This window comes from Sebastes umbrosus, chromosome 2 (assembly GCF_015220745.1).
Source record: "Sebastes umbrosus isolate fSebUmb1 chromosome 2, fSebUmb1.pri, whole genome shotgun sequence".
NCBI lineage: Eukaryota > Metazoa > Chordata > Actinopteri > Perciformes > Sebastidae > Sebastes > Sebastes umbrosus.
In genome coordinates this window covers 12,518,324-12,535,665 of record NC_051270.1, presented here as the reverse complement: position 1 = coordinate 12,535,665, position 17,342 = coordinate 12,518,324, and the positions used below count along the sequence as shown (strand labels likewise).

General features: G+C 42.5%; 1 protein-coding gene across 2 annotated transcripts in view; it reads left to right on the top strand.

Annotated features, from left to right (window-relative positions):
* hcn4 (hyperpolarization activated cyclic nucleotide-gated potassium channel 4) overlaps window positions 1-14,308 on the top strand; it is an 81,118-nt gene extending 66,810 nt beyond the window's left edge. For both annotated transcript variants that reach the window (XM_037795582.1, XM_037795576.1), the window contains 2 exons: window positions 7,091-7,255; window positions 9,416-14,308. In XM_037795582.1, coding sequence (XP_037651510.1) covers window positions 7,091-7,255; window positions 9,416-11,733 — 2,483 coding nt within the window. In that variant the 3' untranslated portion in view covers window positions 11,734-14,308. The remainder of the gene's footprint in view (window positions 1-7,090; window positions 7,256-9,415) is intronic.
* The last annotated feature ends 3,034 nt before the right edge of the window (window positions 14,309-17,342 follow it).

Sequence of the window (17,342 nt, the reverse complement as noted above, 5' to 3'; positions counted from 1 at the left end):
TAATAAGGTTGGTGTAGTGTCTTCGCTTGCTTATTCGTATTAGATGCGTGAGCCTATTTCTGTATTTTGTATACGGTTCACCTGGATTAATGGCTAAAATGTCAATAATTTGCATTTGTTTTGATTGTTTATATTTTGAAAAGTACAGTATGCCTATGTGATTTTAGGTGTATTAAACCAAAAAATGTTGGATTTGCATCCATATACAAACATCTTCTGGTCCTTGAGTGCTGTTTTATTGTAGCTTTTGTCCTCCACCAACATAACCAGCCTCAGTTCAGGGGGTAACAAAGAGACAATGAGATGAAACGGGACCTCGGTATCAGCCACGGTGCAGAAAAACACCAGATTTCCCCGAACTGTCTGTGCATGCTAGCCAAACGTAAGGTGTTGCTCAGCTATGCTAATGCTGTGAGGGAGTGAGCATGGCATGTCACGGGGAATAAGGCCGCCCACTGCGGATGTTTCAGAGGTTAGAGAGGGTCTTCTCCGTGGGCCGGGGGGCAGCATCGGGGAGGGAGATGGGAGCTGACAGCAGGACTCAGAGCCCAGGTGAGCTTTGCCAGACCAGGCTTTAGGACACAGATACTTCATCACAGGACCAGTCCTGCTCATGCTCATTAATTCACATCCATGCACACTTATAAGCAGAGAGGAAGGCAGGTACACCCATAGAATCACATGCAGATACATGCACACTGAGGCTTATTTAAAAGCACATTCAAAGGCCAGAATTTCCATTCACTCAGGTTGATGCACAGTGAGTTTGCAGGTGCAGCCATTTGCACATGCACGTATAGCGATTTTCATAAAATATATTGCCAAACCCTGGCCGTTAGGGTAGTTTGTTTTCAATATCTTTATCACACTTACATCCTTTCTACATACATTATACTCAGTGTGGCCAGCTGTAGTTGGAAACCAAGTTATCATTTGCTATTTTTCAGCGATAACTTGAGCAGAATTTACTGTTTATTAGGGCTATGTATCTGGCGATACGATACGTATCATGATACAGGGGTTCTGATTCAGTATATTGCGGTACTATAAGCAAGGAGATATATTGCGATTTTTTTAAAATCTAATTTTAGGAAAACTGTCATAGTATAAAGAACACCACCATATGCATCAGATCTGAGTAAAAATGTTTTCATTTTTTTTTCTATACAATCAGAACAGTGGGATCTGCATTTGCATCTATCACAGTCCCTGTTACAGCCAACATCACAGCACTACTTTTTATGCAATCTGAGCCACTGTCTGCCAAGAATCTTAGCTTGTAAACTATTAATTAAAAATGTGATAGAGTTTTTGAGAATCAATACAGTATTCATGTATTCAGTATTCACAGATATTCATGTGTATCGATATTTTCAAACACCCCTACTGTATATACCTACATTTTAACTTGGCAAGTTTCTTCCAGTTACCAATGTGTTCATTGTCTAAAATGAACACCTGGATAAGTTTAACCCTTTACTCTCTGATGCTCTGTCTTTCTTAGAGAAGTATCTCTTGGGCATTAATGATTTTCAGAGCTTAACATTTCACTGATGTTTGTATCAGTGCTACACCAGATTTACCTCATAATGAGTTGTTTTTTTTTATTGACTGTTTTTGCTCAGCTTTTTGCTCCCAGTGCGGATGTAGCCAAGCGAAAGTCAATAAAAAGTCATATAGAGAGCATAGATTTTGACCCTCTATTTATCTGTACAACATGTAGACATGTCGTTACACTGTGAGCATGCGGTATTCATAATGTAAAGACAGTAATGCACACATTTGCACTGTTCATTTTGTCTTCTTTTCTTGCTTTCTCTCACACACACATTCACACCCACTGACATCTTGCATGGCATGCAGTCTGCTCTCTACTTTAAGAGCTGGTGGGACTCGGGGGAAGCATCTTTCAAGTAAGAGCCCAGGACACGTGGGCTGCACCATTCAACAAAAGAGCAGCCGTGTGTGTGTGTCCTCACTAAGGTCACAGCACATGATGTCGTAGTCCTCCTTTCCCTGAGCAGCATCCAATTTTAATTGGTGTCATTCAATTTTGATGAATGCATTGTCTCTTAAATGTGAAAAAGAAACACATCATGGCTATGGCGAGGTTACGTCCTCTAGTGCACAGATGTACTTTTTCTCCTGGAAAGTGGGGCATCTTTGTGTCTGTAGCGCTTTTTGGGAACAATCACAGCTGAACCAGATAAACTATTCAAAGCAGAGCAGGACAGCAGGGAGACAGGGAGACTTATCAAGTAGACCTTAAAACGTTTATTCTCAGAGTTGCATCTTTGTTTTTACTCATTCTTTTCCTAAATGCTGTTTTTAGAATGAAAAAATAGTGGGTACGATGACATTTAATTCACAACCAATCATTCATCTTGTGCGATATTATAGCTTTGCTAATTTGAGCTGACAAAAGCCCACAATTTTAGGCTGATTATGAATCATCTCATTGTTGGTGAGGACCACACAGAAAATGGGTAATTGTAGAAGCGGCAGTCAGTCTGAGGAGAAACAAACGCCCCCTTACAGAATACAGGCAGAGCTACACCAACTAAGCCTGTCCTGTGATTTCATGCAGGATTTGGGGAGCATTGCGATGAGTCACAGCAGATGTGAGTAAGCAGTGGGAGTAGAGCATTCATAAATAAATTGAATGTAACTCACGAACCAGCCATAAAAGTGTTGAACAGCGTAGTGTGGTTGGCTGAATTGAGGAGTGATGACAGCACCACTGTCATGAAAAATAACATGAAATAAAAGTGTCACTGGTAAAACAAATTCCATTATGAAATGTATTTATTTTATGAAATGACTGAATTAATTAATGAGCTAAGTTTTAATAATTCATTAAATTATTTAACAATTTATTGGTTAATTTATATATTTTACACAATTTATACATAATCATAATTTCTTGTTTATTTATTTAATATTAAACTTTTTGCATTGTTACATTTACATATTACTATAAGTAGAAAATAAATATGATCTATTTCATAAAAAATAGTAAATGTATTTTTGGAGAGAAATAGAAAAACTGAGAGAAATCAAAACCCGAAATTATTATTATAATTATTGTTATATTATTATTTCTCCAAAAATATGTTTTGCTTAAATGTTAGCTAGAATTTGATAAGTAAGTTTGGATTTGTTTCAGTTTTTCTTTTTTTTCCAAATATATAATACTAAAATAATACTTACCATTTTGTGTGAAACATCATCATCATCATCATCATATATATTTTCTACAACTACAGTAAATCCACTTTTAGCAAAAAAAGCCATCACTCATTTTGACGTCACATTTAACTTGGCTCCTAATTTTCTGATATTCAGGACAGTATTGAGCTCGAGGGCAGCCGCCAGCATTTAGCCCCTCAGCACTCAGAGATATCCGCTAATCTCTTATTGTCGAGCTCGGAACGGGTTCCACCAGACCCGGACCTTGCCATGGATTTTTTTTTTCCCCGCACTTGTAGTTCAGATGGCACCGCTAAGTGTCTGGGCTTCGCTTGCTCTCTGCAAAGACAGTTAGACGAGGCCAGAGGGCTCACTGCAGCTCACCGCCTCATCTTGGCAGTGTGGGCTTCATCCAGAAAGCCACGGGACAAGAGGATTTAATACAGAGCTGTGATGCTCCTCTCCAGAGGGGATTACTGGAGCAGTGCTTCGGGAAATGGAACCCCACCACGGCTGCAGCCAGGGCTGCCCCGCTAACACACACTTACAGTACACACACACAAACACTTGTGCAAACACACAGGGTACACACACACATGCACAAACAGAAGAGCATGGTATTTTTACTCTCTCACAGCTCTCTTGCTAACTTGGCGATTGTCCATTCACCCATGCTCTCTCTCACACACACAAACAGTAACACACACTGCACATAAGGTTGCTCTTACGCTTCGTACAGAGTACATATTCCTCATTCTCTGCGCTGTCAAATCATGCATTCTCCCTTTATCCGTTGACCTATCTCATTTTTCAAACCATCACATACAATTATAGCTACTTCACACTCAGTGACCAGAAAAATGTAAAGTCCAATACAATCTAATTGCAATCGCTGTGTAGTGAATGCTACGCATGTGAACCGTGCAGTGTTGACATTATTTTGTGTTCACTCGGCTCTAAGGCAATTTTTGAGGTCATGTTTATTGGTGTTTTTTTATTGCCTTTAATCATATTGAGAGTTGTTTTTGCAGTCCCTCCATATAGGTTCATGTTAGAGCTGCAATTAATGATTATTTTCATTGTTGATTAATCTGTCGTTTAAATTATTTTCTCAGTTAATCGATTTGTTGTTTGGTCTATAAAATGTCAGAAAATGATGAAAAATGTCAATCATTGTTTCCCAGATGACATCCTCAAATGTCTTGTTTGTTTACTGTCATGGAGGAGTAAAGAAACCAGAAAATATCAACATTTAAGAAGCTGAAATCAGAGAATTTAGATTTTTTTTTCCTTAAAAAAATACTCAAACCGATTACTCCATTATCAAAATAGTTGCTGATTAATTTAATAGTTGACAACCAATCGATTAATCAGCTCTATAGTTCATGTGTTGTCTTTTCACTTTCTTTTACCTGTGGACAAAATATTTTTATTTTAAGGCTGTTGACCAGGCGTTTATATTTTCTGTGATATATTCTAAGATTTCAGTCATCTTTGTGATGTCCAACTTTTTCTTTATTTTTGTGTTAATTGTCTTTTCACTTTCTTCTACGTGTACAGGACACAGATTTTTTGTTTTTTTAATTCAGATTATTTCATGCTAGGAAGGCAGAGTGAAGATTAAATATCTGGTGCTTACCAGCATCTGTCATAGACAACAGCCAGCATGCTGTGGCTAATTAACTGAAAGGCTTTCCCTCTCAGTTAATTATCTCCTCATGCAGCTGCCTGATACGGCTATCCTTTACAGAAAGTTTTCCATCTGCAGTTCCTAATGTGAGTGGTGTGCATTGTCAAATTGCAAGTGGCTACTTTGATCAAACGGCACCAGGCTGCTGCAAAGTAACCACACAGACTCCTACGCTCATGTTGACATCAAACTGTCCAGTTTTATCTTTCTGTTTCACACAGCTCCCTAGTTAATGCAGAAAAAAATCAACAAAACTGTGACGTCCTTAGGATACAATAGATGTCAACCTATGGCTGATGAACAACATGATGTGGTTGAACAAAATCAAGGGTTCATCTTCCATCTGGTTTTTCAAGGCATTTCACGTTTTATAATATTCAACCAGGACTATGATGTTTCCGTAACATTTGCCTACAGTATGAATATCATGCATATGGGTTGAGTATGAATGTCACACTGTCCAGATTAATGTGTAGATTTCTTAATATGTTGATGAGCGCTGCTTTTAAAGGAGATGAGAGGAGCTGTCGTGATTGGCCACGGTTGTTACTAGCCCCTAACACACCCAGGCTCATTGACAGCATCGTTTTTTTATCACATACCCACACGCAGCTCAATGTCATCGTACCCACATATAAAATGTACACAAAAAAAACAGGGTTACTCATGTTTTTGATTAAAGCAGACGTACTGTACACGGAGGCTTTTGCTGTGTGTGTGTGTGTGTATGGCTGCCGGTCAGGAAATGTAAATGCAAAACCCACAAACACCAACATTTTATAGATGAATATCCAAAAGGGGAAATGGGACAATGGAGACAGTGATGGTGGAGAGTCAAACTATGCATGAGATTTCTGGAGATAAGTTGAAGAATTCTTTTAAAATTTTGATTTGATGTAGGCTACAGGGGGGCGGAGGGAGAAGGAAAGTGCATTCTGTGAGAGAATTGAGAGCATGTGTGTGTGTAGATGAGCTGGAAATGGGTTTCTGAGAAAGAGGGAGTGTGATGGCAAACACAGGAAGGGAGGGCGGAAGATGAGATGAAAGCTAAAGAGAAAAGGCATTAGGGAATGTGTACGAACACATAGCACACCAACACATGCATACTTCAAAATCCCCTAACCCCTGTCCATATAAATAAATACACACATACATACAATATATAGCAATTTATAGATGCAAACCGTACATTCATATACGTATATTCATTTACATTTTAAAGTATATATAGAATATAAAACCTGTATTTTCACTATACCGTACCTCTCCCATACTGCTTTACTCTCATGAATAAAACACTGGCATCATGCATGCACACAAATATAGTACTTTGACATACATTTGTGTACGTGCACACACACACAAACACCCTGTGCAGACACTGGCTCTCACATCTGCTTGAATAGTGCATGCATGCACATGTGACACCTGCATACAATACAGACAGACTTGCACCCACACACACCGTCTCTGTGCCAGGTCTCTACAGCAGTGCAGCTTGTGTAATGGAGCATTATTTGTCCTGAGTGGGCATGGCAGAGGAGGGCTGGCAGGCCTCTAAGCTCTGAAGATGGCATTAAGTGCTGCACGATGGATTACAGAAAAGTTATTTTCTCTTGATGCTAAAAAAAACAAAAAAAACTCTTGAGTTCACGTTTTGCTTAGAAAGTGTATTGTGTTTTACTTTGTCACTTAGCATACAGCATCTGCTGCGGAAAATAATAAAGCTGTATAATCCTACTCTTTAGTATAGTGTAGTCACGATACTGGAATTTCTAACTTCAATACAATACCATGAAAAATATTGATATTCAATAATATTTTTGATACCACAGGGAAAAATTGACCACATTGAGGCCATAACATTTTGGATTTTTATTAAAAGATAAATAGCGTGTGTGTGTGTGTGTGTCAACTCGCTGTTGGAGAGAAGAGAGAGCAGTAAGCGCAGCTGGTACCGTGTATATGAATACTGTAGAAAATGAGTATTGATACCATTTCAAATATTCAGTATCAATATGTATCGATATTTTTTGACAACACTACTCGCTAGGATATGTTGAAAGAGGTAAGATTAAATTACAGATAGAGAAATCGACTGTTATAAACTGGTATAACTGTTTTAATTTTCAGTTAAACTCAAAGACAGCTGAGCCTCTGGGTTTTAACTCCACTACATTACCGTCTCTTGTCTGCTGTGTTGTGTTGCAGAGATTTGTTTGCTGACGCGGGGCAGAAGGACAGCGAGTGTCCGAGCAGACACGTACTGTCGCCTGTACTCGCTGTCTGTGGACAACTTCAATGAGGTGCTGGAGGAGTATCCTATGATGAGAAGGGCCTTTGAGACTGTTGCCGTGGACAGGCTGGACCGTATTGGTAAGGAAATTCAATTTAAACAACAATTTCAGAGGGAAATCATGAAGACTTTTTATTACTGCATTTCACAAACTTTTATGAGGACATGAAATGGAAACCTTAACAACCCTTCAGTGTGCATTTTTAATATTTGCAAATAAAGCCTATGACTAATATTGATTTACCAAGTCAGCATATCAATGAGTGTATATGTTAGGAGAGGATGTATCTCTGTTTTAGTTTCTGATTTATTTAGTTTCAGCATGGCCCAATAAAAATATTTCAAACCAGAGCCAAAGCTCTCAGACAAAACTTTAGGGTTGTAAAAAAAAAAATGTCCACACTGATACTCAATGACTGAAATTACTTTCAAAGTCATCTGCATATAAACATGCAGATAGCGCTCTGGTTCTGAAATCCCTGCGTGACTTCTCTTACGCATACAATTGATATTCTTTCCATATCCATCGCTGTTCCCAGGCTCAGCCTGAGTAGATGAAAAATTCACAATGAAAGGCACGCCTGTATCATCACTCAGCCATCACAGCATGCTCTGTTTTATCCTCAGCTATGTTTAGAATGGAAGATAGAGAAATTGCTTCAGGGGGTCTCTTTGTAGAAAATGGCTGCTTTGAAAAGATGTGGTGGGCTGATAGTGATGTTTCTGTGAGATGGTCTCCTGCGTACGTCCTTTCTCCCGGGCTCGATGCTCGTGTACACCCCTTCTTCCATAATTAAGTCACTCACACAGCAATGATCCACAAATTAATTAGTGTCTTGATGGACTTTGCACAATGTGATTGGGGGTGTGCAGGTGATAAAGGGTTAGGTGGCGCCAGGGTCAAGCTGGATGTAGATACAATAGCTCAATGAAACATCTCTACTAATCTGCCACCAGTCATACCAGAAAATGGAGAGATTGATCTGGGTCTAATTGCATTTACAATATCTTCGGATTTCACAGCCTTTTGTTAGCGCCAAATTGAAAATGGCAGCCATGTGAATTAACCCTGTCATCGCTAGTTCGGCCATTCAACAATGAATAATGGACTTTGCGGTCAGAGTTACACACATTTCTCTCGGAGGTTGGGTCAGCAGTCAGTATGCCTGTCATAGTGACGCAACTCCAACTTGTCTCTTTGACCTTGGGCTCAGCTCACAGAGACTTCAGGGTGGTCGTAGGGTGGAAAGTGAAAAAGGGAAAACCGAAAAAAAAGAAGAACTGTCCGGTCGATTCTTGTGGACATGATATCTCAGGAACGCCTGGAGGGAATTTATTCAAATTAAGCACAAACATCCACCTGGATTCAAGGATGAATTGATTCGATTTTGGTGGTCAAAGGTCAAGGTCACTGTGACCTCACAAAAAACGTTTTTGGCTGTATCTCAAGAATACATACACTAATTATGACAATTTCACACAAAAGTCTAAAATGATAAAGTGATGAAATTATAGACAGACATGGATGTAAACTGCAACTGGACTGGCTGACTGAGGCATACAACCGTGAGGCGGTAATTCTAGTCTTGTGTCATAAGGTGGCTTATCCCACAGAAGTTAGTAGTATTTTAGAACAATTTATTTTAAGATGCTTCCCTTTGATATTAATAGCCAATAACAGGAAAGAAAATATGACACCAAAGAGATAATTGAAGGCTTGACCTATTATCTCAGCCGCTCACACTCTATCACGGGCTGAACCTGCATTATGTGGTACAATGTTTGCTTTATGTTTTGTCCCTGTCACCTAGGGAATCACAGTAAGAGTTAGTCAAACATACACCGCCTACACTTTAGGCTGTCATCCTGAGCTTCTGTCTCCGGGTAGTTATCTCCCACCTATCTTTTGTTGTTTCTCTTATTCTGTGCTCTTTTATGCTTTGTCTTTCCCCTTCTGTTCCATCCCCCTAGTCTCTTTCTTAAATCTTTTTTTCCTTCCTTTATCCAACTTGTGATTTTCAGGTACACTTTTATTTATTTTTATTTTCTCCCTTCATAGCTGTGCCAGCTTCTCCTTTTGGAAAGGGTTGTTGGAAAATATAGTGGATACTCGAGTACACCCAAATGTCAACCTGGTTCTAACTGCCTACACGATTTATGCTCGTTCTCCTTTCATCGCTTTCTTCTCTCACCTGTCACTTGCTATGAGTCTGTTTTTGTGTTTGTGTGGGCTTTTACAGGCAAGAAAAACTCCATCCTGCAGCACAAGGTGGACCACGACCTCAGCTCTGGTGAACTCAACTACCAGGAGAATGAGATCATCCAGCAGATTGTGCAGCACGACAGGGACCAAGCCCATTGCGCCCACCTCTTCCAGAACGCCCCACCGCCGACGCCTCCTTCACCTACCCCTGTCATCTGGGCCCCGCTCATCCAGGCCCCTCTCCAGGCAGCAGCCGCCACCACCTCAGTAGCCATTGCCCTGACACACCATCCCCTCCTTCCACAAACTCTTTTCAGGCCCCCGGTTTCTCTTCTGGGGTCCCAAAAGGACCCTTCCAGCCGGTTTAAGAAGTTCCCCACATTTGTTCCCCCCATCAGAACACCTGGCTCTGCTGGGGACTCTCCCTCTAGCACACCCTCTAAACTGCGCGCTGCGGTGGACATGCCATTGCTGGCCTCTTTTCGGGCCCTGCACATGACGTCAGGTATGGGGCCAACTGGCTGTAGCCAACAGGCCTCAGGTAGCGGAGGCCAGCGTGGACTTAGTGGGGCTGGCTCTGGGTCCAGTGGAGGAGGGGCCTCTGCCTTCCCTTTCGGACCTTACTCTTCCTCTGATTCACCTTCATCTAGCATGGCCCAGCTACACCCACAACCACAGCATCAACATCCCTTTCGCTCCAGCACCCCACCTCTCTCAAACCTCTTCCACCAAGGATCTACAAGTGGAAGCACAGGGTCAGGAATAAGTGGAGGGGCAGTTGGAGCCTGTGGTGGTGCTACAGGGTGGTCTTCAGGTGGAGCGGTCGTAGGGTCTGTGGAAGGAGCCACAGGAGGAGACACTGCTTGGGCTGGAGAGGACTTTACAACTGGAACGACGGGGCTACCGCCTGGGGGGCACTTTGGGTTGGGAGGAGCTACTGGTGGATCAATAGTAGAGATCTCAGGGGAATCATTGGTAGGGGTATCTGAAGGATCAGTGGGTGCTGCTTGTGTCAGGGTGGCAGGAGGGGCATCGGGTGCATCAGCGGGGGGCATTACCTGTGGGTCAATAGGAGATGCAGCCAGGAGATCAATAGGAGGGACTTCTAGAGGATCAATAGGAAGAGCTTCTGGGGGATCAGTGGGAGGGTCTTCTGGAGAATCACCGGTAGTGACGACCTCTGGAGGATCGTTAGGGAGGGCTTCTGGTGGATCAATGGGAGTGGTTTCTGGGGGATTGACAGGGGGGGCCTCTGGGGGAACGCTTGGTAGCGTTTCTGGTGATTCCATATTAGGGAATCCTGTAGGATTGTTGGGAAGGATTGTTGGTGGATCCACAACTAGCCATATAGGAGGTATTGGAGGTTTGAGTGGGCCAGGGGGAGTGGTGATTGGGGGGCATATTGGTAGAACATCAGGAGGGGCAGTAGGCAGCCATATAGGAGGGTCTACAGCTTGTCCTGTAGGAGGAACTTCTGCTGGAATTACAGCTGGACTTCTTAGTTCCTCTCGTTGTCAGAGTCCTATATCTACCGGCTCGTCCAGCCCAATGCCAGGTCAGCTACTCCTTAGCCAGCCACCTCCCAAGCCTCCTCAAGTGGCTCCTTTGCAGCAGTTTGCTGGGGGAGGCAGGACTACCAGTGGCTTAAACCTCTTCCCTTCCCCTCCCCATGGCTCCCCATCCTCTAACAGAGGACAGCACAGCCAGCAGCCTGCTGAGGGCTCCCCATCTTCCCTCAGCCATTTTAGCCTGGCAGGCCTCCAGTCTGGCTTACTGCCTCACCAGATGTCCCTGGAGAGGTCTGCTCTGGCCTCCTTGGCCCAGTATGGTTCAGCAAACGCCTCCCCCTGCCTTACCCCGGTGGCGCCCAGCCCTACTGTTCAAAGCCCAGTGGCGGGCAGGACTTTCCACTACAGCGACCCCTCGAGTGCCACCGGATCCCACAGTTCTCTGCTCATGCCTCAACCTTCTTTCCCTTCGCAGCTTCCCAGCCAGCCACACACAGCAGGGAGAGATTCTCCGCTGGGCCGCTTTTCCGAGGACCTAAAGCTTTTATCCAGCTCGCACCCATCCCTGCCCCAGGAGGTGGCCCAGACCTTAGGCCACCATACTGCTTGCTCCTCTGTGGAAACCGGATATTACCCCTCACCCTTTTCCTCACCCACTCTTGTGCCCAAACCCTGTAGCTCAGTGCCAGGGCACATGACTCCTCCAATCCAGACGTCTCCGGGGCATCCTCACCAGACTCAGTCCACCGGGGCGTCCCCGGCCTTGCCTCTACGGAGGGCCTCTGCTGCCTACTCATCAGATCTAGAACCTCAAACTGTCCGCTCTAAACTCCCTTCCAATTTGTGAGGATTGATCACACCCTCCTGTGCTCCTCCAAACTGAAACACACACACAAACTATCTCCGTGTGTGGCTTTCTTTTTCTTTCTGTCTTCAGACTTCACTGTGTTCCACCTCTCATTTTTACCAAGATCTTAAAAATTACTGTGATTTAAAAAGACACTTTCCCGGGTAACTCGGATCTCTAGAATACTCTATATTTGTTTTATGCGTTGTCCTCTTTTTTTTATTCATACATACTGTACATAGATAGAGATATATTTAAATGATAAGTTAATCAAGGGACTAGGAGGGTGTGAAAAAAAGATCTCCATTTAAAGTCATTATCTTTATTTCTATAACTATGCCAAATTCATCTGGTGACGTTTTGGGAAGACAGTTCAATGGACTACACAATAATACTCTTTTTTCTGCAGGAACCTATGCACTAATACCTGCATGTATAAATGCTTTTTGTGTGTTTCAAAAAAATTATCTACATTTTTAGCTAAAAGAACATGCTTCGAGACAGGCTGACTCTTGTACCATCTCATACAGGATCACATATTGTTGATCCTTAAATGTATCTATTAGATTGTACTTATTTATCCTCTGTATAAACTTTTCAAAACCTAATGAGAGATGGAGAAGAGATTTTAGGAAACCAAAAAAAAAAGTATTTTCCTGTGGGGTAATGATTCACCTCCTCTCGGCCCGTCAATCCTTATTTTATACCACTTTATCGTTATAATACTGTTTTTTGAAGCAGGGGGATAGGGGTTCAGCGAGCTACCCTCCATTTCAATACTGAGACGTAACAGTATGTGAGCGACTGGCTTTCTGCAGAGTCCTCAACCATGTCCTAACAAGCTCACTTTGTCTTCCAAGCTCATGCCGCTAATGTGTGTAGAAAGCGTGTGTTGTTTTTCTTCCTGACTGTGTGCAACTGTTAATGTGTGAGTGTTGGTGAGAATACGTGTGTGGTTCAGTGGAAACAGTCGGATGCAAGAAAAGACTTTTCCCTGGACTGATCAAAAGGATGTTTGCCTTTTTTTTTCTCGAACAAAACCTAGAACTTCCATTAACCACAGCTTGTGTGTTGCATTGTGTAGCACTTCGAAAATAGTCGAGCCCCAAAACTAGACTTTCAGTCATTGAGCAAATGCATTACATATACAGTACACAAGCTGAAATATCCGAAAAGTGCTGGAAACGGAAATATGCCACTTGATATTTGATTTGTGCATTACTTCTTCTACTGTAGCTGCTATGTGATCAACATGGACATGGTTCCTCATTCATTGAAGGCCAGTGCTTGAGTTTGAGATGATGAATGTATGTACATTTGGTGTTGCTAAAAGTAAGTACTGTAGCTGTGGTGGATGCACTGAAGACACGGTGTCCCCGGAGCTTAAGAGACTGTTCTGTAACTAAGCAAGGTCATTGGTTAAATATCTTTGACAGACATTTTCATCAGCAGCCCTCTCTCCTGCCAAAGTGTCCTTTAGCAAGACACAGAACCAACTCAATTGTTGTGAGGCAATCTGGATATACGACTCAGTATGTTGCCTAAAACAGCCCACTCTTTACTGCATGTTCTCCATAAAGGATTGCTATATTGCTGCGCTGCTTCTGTAACTCTGAGAGAAATTGCTTGCATGAAGGTGCAGGGAAGACTTTGACAACCATTAGTTTGAGTTTTGTCAACATCATTGAAAGATTGAATCTGAAAATTGAGATCTGATTCATATAATATACATACACGGAGCACATCTAGATTTAGCTGCAGTCAAAAAGCAAAGATTTGTATTCATTCAGAATCTGGTGGCACTGCCAGAGAGTTTCACAGTGGTCAAGAAAAAACTGAATACACAGTGGAGGAAGGTATCACTAAACTCCCCAAGGAGAGGAGCAGTGATATGCTTCTACATGTTTGTCTGTAGCTCATCACCAAGACAGACCCGGGTCCCACTCAGACAGCTGAGTCCCTAACTCAGTCACAGCACTCAGCCACAGCAGCCTAATTTAACAAGACATGTCTGTAATCCCTTGACCCTCGCAGGCTATCATGGACTCCCACACAGAGGTGCACAGTGACCACGCTCTCTCCCCTCATTACAGCTCCCAGAAGTCCCTATAATAAGGTATAGCGATACACATGACATGACACACAGCTGCACGTATGCACATTTACAGACACGCACACAACAACAAGACATATATATACTGCTCCTGGCAAAAATGAGAAATATTCAACATTTCTATTTTTTACCCGGAGCATTTAATGTTGTTGAAAATATCCTCGACTGAATTTGCAGTAAGCTAATCTATGACCAATTGATTTTCCACTTCCTTCAGATCCGCCGGGCCAGTTTATATAGCCAGCAGCTCTTACCACTGTTATGATTAGTGATTTAATGTATGATTTTTGTTGAAGACATGAAAACATGCACTGTAACTACAGCTTTTAATCTTCTGGGTTTTTTTAAGCAACACTTTTGATTAAGTGTTACATTTTAGGGTGTATAGAGTGGTGCAGGAATGAGTCCTAAAACCCAGAAATGAGTTAGCATTTTAGCACTTCCGCTTCCCTCGTCTGGAAGTCAATGGGTTTTTTTAATGGGTTTTTAGTTAGATGCCTAATATAAGGTCTGTGGTTAACACAAGCTTAAGAGATTTTTCACATTTTGTTCTACAATATAAAATATAAGAGTAAACATCCCACTCGTGAATTTTGAAGCTTTTACGTGTCTTTAAAAAGGCGGTTGCTAACAAGTGGCTAAATGAGACTACAAAACATCATAATGCCGACATTATGTCCGCCTTTGCAGCGTCGTTGTGTACTGTATACTCGCGCTTTTTGCGACCGTGGTGTAGTTTGTTTATAGCCTAACGTTAGCTTTTAACTTCTGGCGATTGCATTCACTCTTCAAAAATCATAAAAGTGGTGTTCATTTGTGAAGATTATCTTACAGAACAAAACGTGTAAGTATCATAAACGTGTCTTTGCCGCAGAGCTTATTTTCTGCAATAATCCAAAACCCAATGAAAAAAATCCTATTTACTTGTTGTCGAGGGAACCAGGCCGATTCCAACTTCCAGTTTGGCCTTCAAAAATACGTCATCCCTGCACCACTCTATTGTGTTGTTTGATTATGTATTTTCTTATTTTTGTTTGGATAACTGGCCAAATGTAGACATTATTACGTGATGTCAAGATCATTCCAGTCCAAAAAAAATTATCAGTGGTAACAATGGTAAACATATGGCTTTGTTGTCTTTCTATCAGAAATGCCTCATTTTGCTAGTACACGCAAAACCAACAGCTCAATACAGTAAGTCCAGGCATGATCTGTGTTACTAATCATGTAGAAAAACAACTGACATAGGATTAAACCAGGCGGAATGAGGGGAAGTGGACGCAGCAAGAACTCTATGATTAGCTTATCATTACAGAATTACTCTTGAATTAGATTACATAAGTGACATCAATAATGGATCATAGCTTTATCATCTGGATATGCATGACCTTTTCATGCTTGTCTCCACAGACGGAGCAGGCGTTACTAATGGCTACAGCAGTGTTTTGTTCACCTCTCCCACATTTAACACCGTGTCTACATCTGCAGTAAACAGCTGTCTGAGAGGCTCTGAAACACATTGGCCTTGCGCCTCGTGGTAGGAAGCCCAGGACTCTTTAAGACCACCATCCAGAGGGGCTAAGGGGTTGGGAGGGACATAGCTACAGAAATGATAGTAAGTAAACACATAGAAGTGTTTCACCTGAAGAATACTGTTTGTCTGCACACGGTGTAGGTGTTAAAACCTTGGTCTTCCTGTACCTGCTAGCCTTGCACTGCACATAAATAAACAGACTGCTGTGTCTCGCACATCAGGACAAAGTCCCCATCTTCCCTCACAATATGACCTTATTAAGGTGTGGAGTTGGAGAACAGTTTGAAGGCGGTCAGCGAGACAAAGGTGTAGATGTGAAGAGACATTGATGCACTGAGGGAGTGACGTAGTAAGATTTATAGCGACGGGGAAGACAGGTAGACAGGCACCCTATGGGGTACTCATGCTGATGGGGTATCTGTTTCTCGGGAGACGTGTAGCATGTCGCCCCCGTCCTTATGATTGTACCTGAGTGCTAGTGGATGTTTGTCAGTGTGGTATTGATTGGACGGATATCAGGGAAAGCTTTGAGCATTGATATGTAGCTTGCAGCTGGTGTGTGTGTTCCCCCACGCTGCCTGGCAGGGTCGATGCCTGGGGCCGGATGCTGTCGGAGGAGGGTGGGACAGGGAGGCACAGGTCATAGCTTACGGAGAGATAGACATTGGACAGGGATTGATTAGTTGGCCTGAACTTAGTCTGGTCCATTATCACAGATAAGTGGTTTAGGGGAGGGTTGGGTGGGCGCACAGTGTATCAGCTGAATCTGTCACTGTCAGTTAGAGAGCTGACACAATCTGCATGATGTCCCGTCTGTTTCATCTGGACCGACATCTTTGCAAAATCTCCCGTCTTGATCTTTTTTTTTATGCAAGAAAACTGACGTCTTTTACGGAATTAAGAAAAAGACGTTTTTGATTGATGACCGTGCCGCTTTGAAATGATGTAACGTAAATGAAAAGAGGTTTCATAATCATTTTCTCAACTCACAGAAGACCATGTAATCCTTCATTCAGAGTAAAGACATGAAAATTGGAGTAACAAGATTTTCACCTGACAGCGATGTTTATTCTTCAAGGGGATTTGCTATTTCCATCCTCCCAGACTATTTGCTGCAGCCTCATATGTAGCGTAATGTAGTATAGAGACAGTGTTTTTGAGAGGAATCAGCTGGGAATTAGATAAGGAGGCTTTGAAACTTTGTGTCTTTTGAGAGACGCGAATAAAGAAAAACAACTGTGACTCACTCGCTCATGCGGGGGAACTATTTTCATGATGTCTCCCCGTGTCACCCATCCAAACATGGGAAAGAAAACGGCTGTGTGAGAGCAACAGAGGAAAATGGCAATGAAGGGCAGCTGCCAGCGTTGTGTCCAAACGCTCCAAGCTAGTCAGAAAATCAGCTCAGAGGAAATCGTGGAAAAGCACCTGACATGTCTGTGTTTTGATCCTGTTACGTGTTATTGTTTCATTTTAATATCTTGCACTGGTATGAATTGGTTGCTCTGTTTTATCTGATTCTAATCTAGGTCAGGGCTAGCTAGTCTTGAAAATGAGACTGTGTGTTTTGGGGTAAAAAAAAGGAAAATGAATATAAATTCATAATGTCTGGCAGAAGTTATTAATCTTACCCTCTGCCTGAGGCCAGGCCTGGCTCTGGCCCTGCTGTTTGCACTAGCCAGATGTGTTGTGAAGCAGCCAGCAGGTTTGTAAGTTGCTTCAGCGTAACCAGAGCTCTGGTGGAGCTCCACATGGCACCTCGGTATCATTTCCAAATTCACGGTTGTATCCGTAAAGCGGCATTCTCCGATTCTGTTTGGTGCACTTCCAATTTCGCTGCCTAATCTTAGCCTCTCTCTCCCTTTGTGCAGCCCTACTCGCCCATGAATATGGGTTGGTGAATCAGCGATGCACACTAATGAAATCATTTGCTGTGATTGAGGATTAGATGTAGCAGCGGCG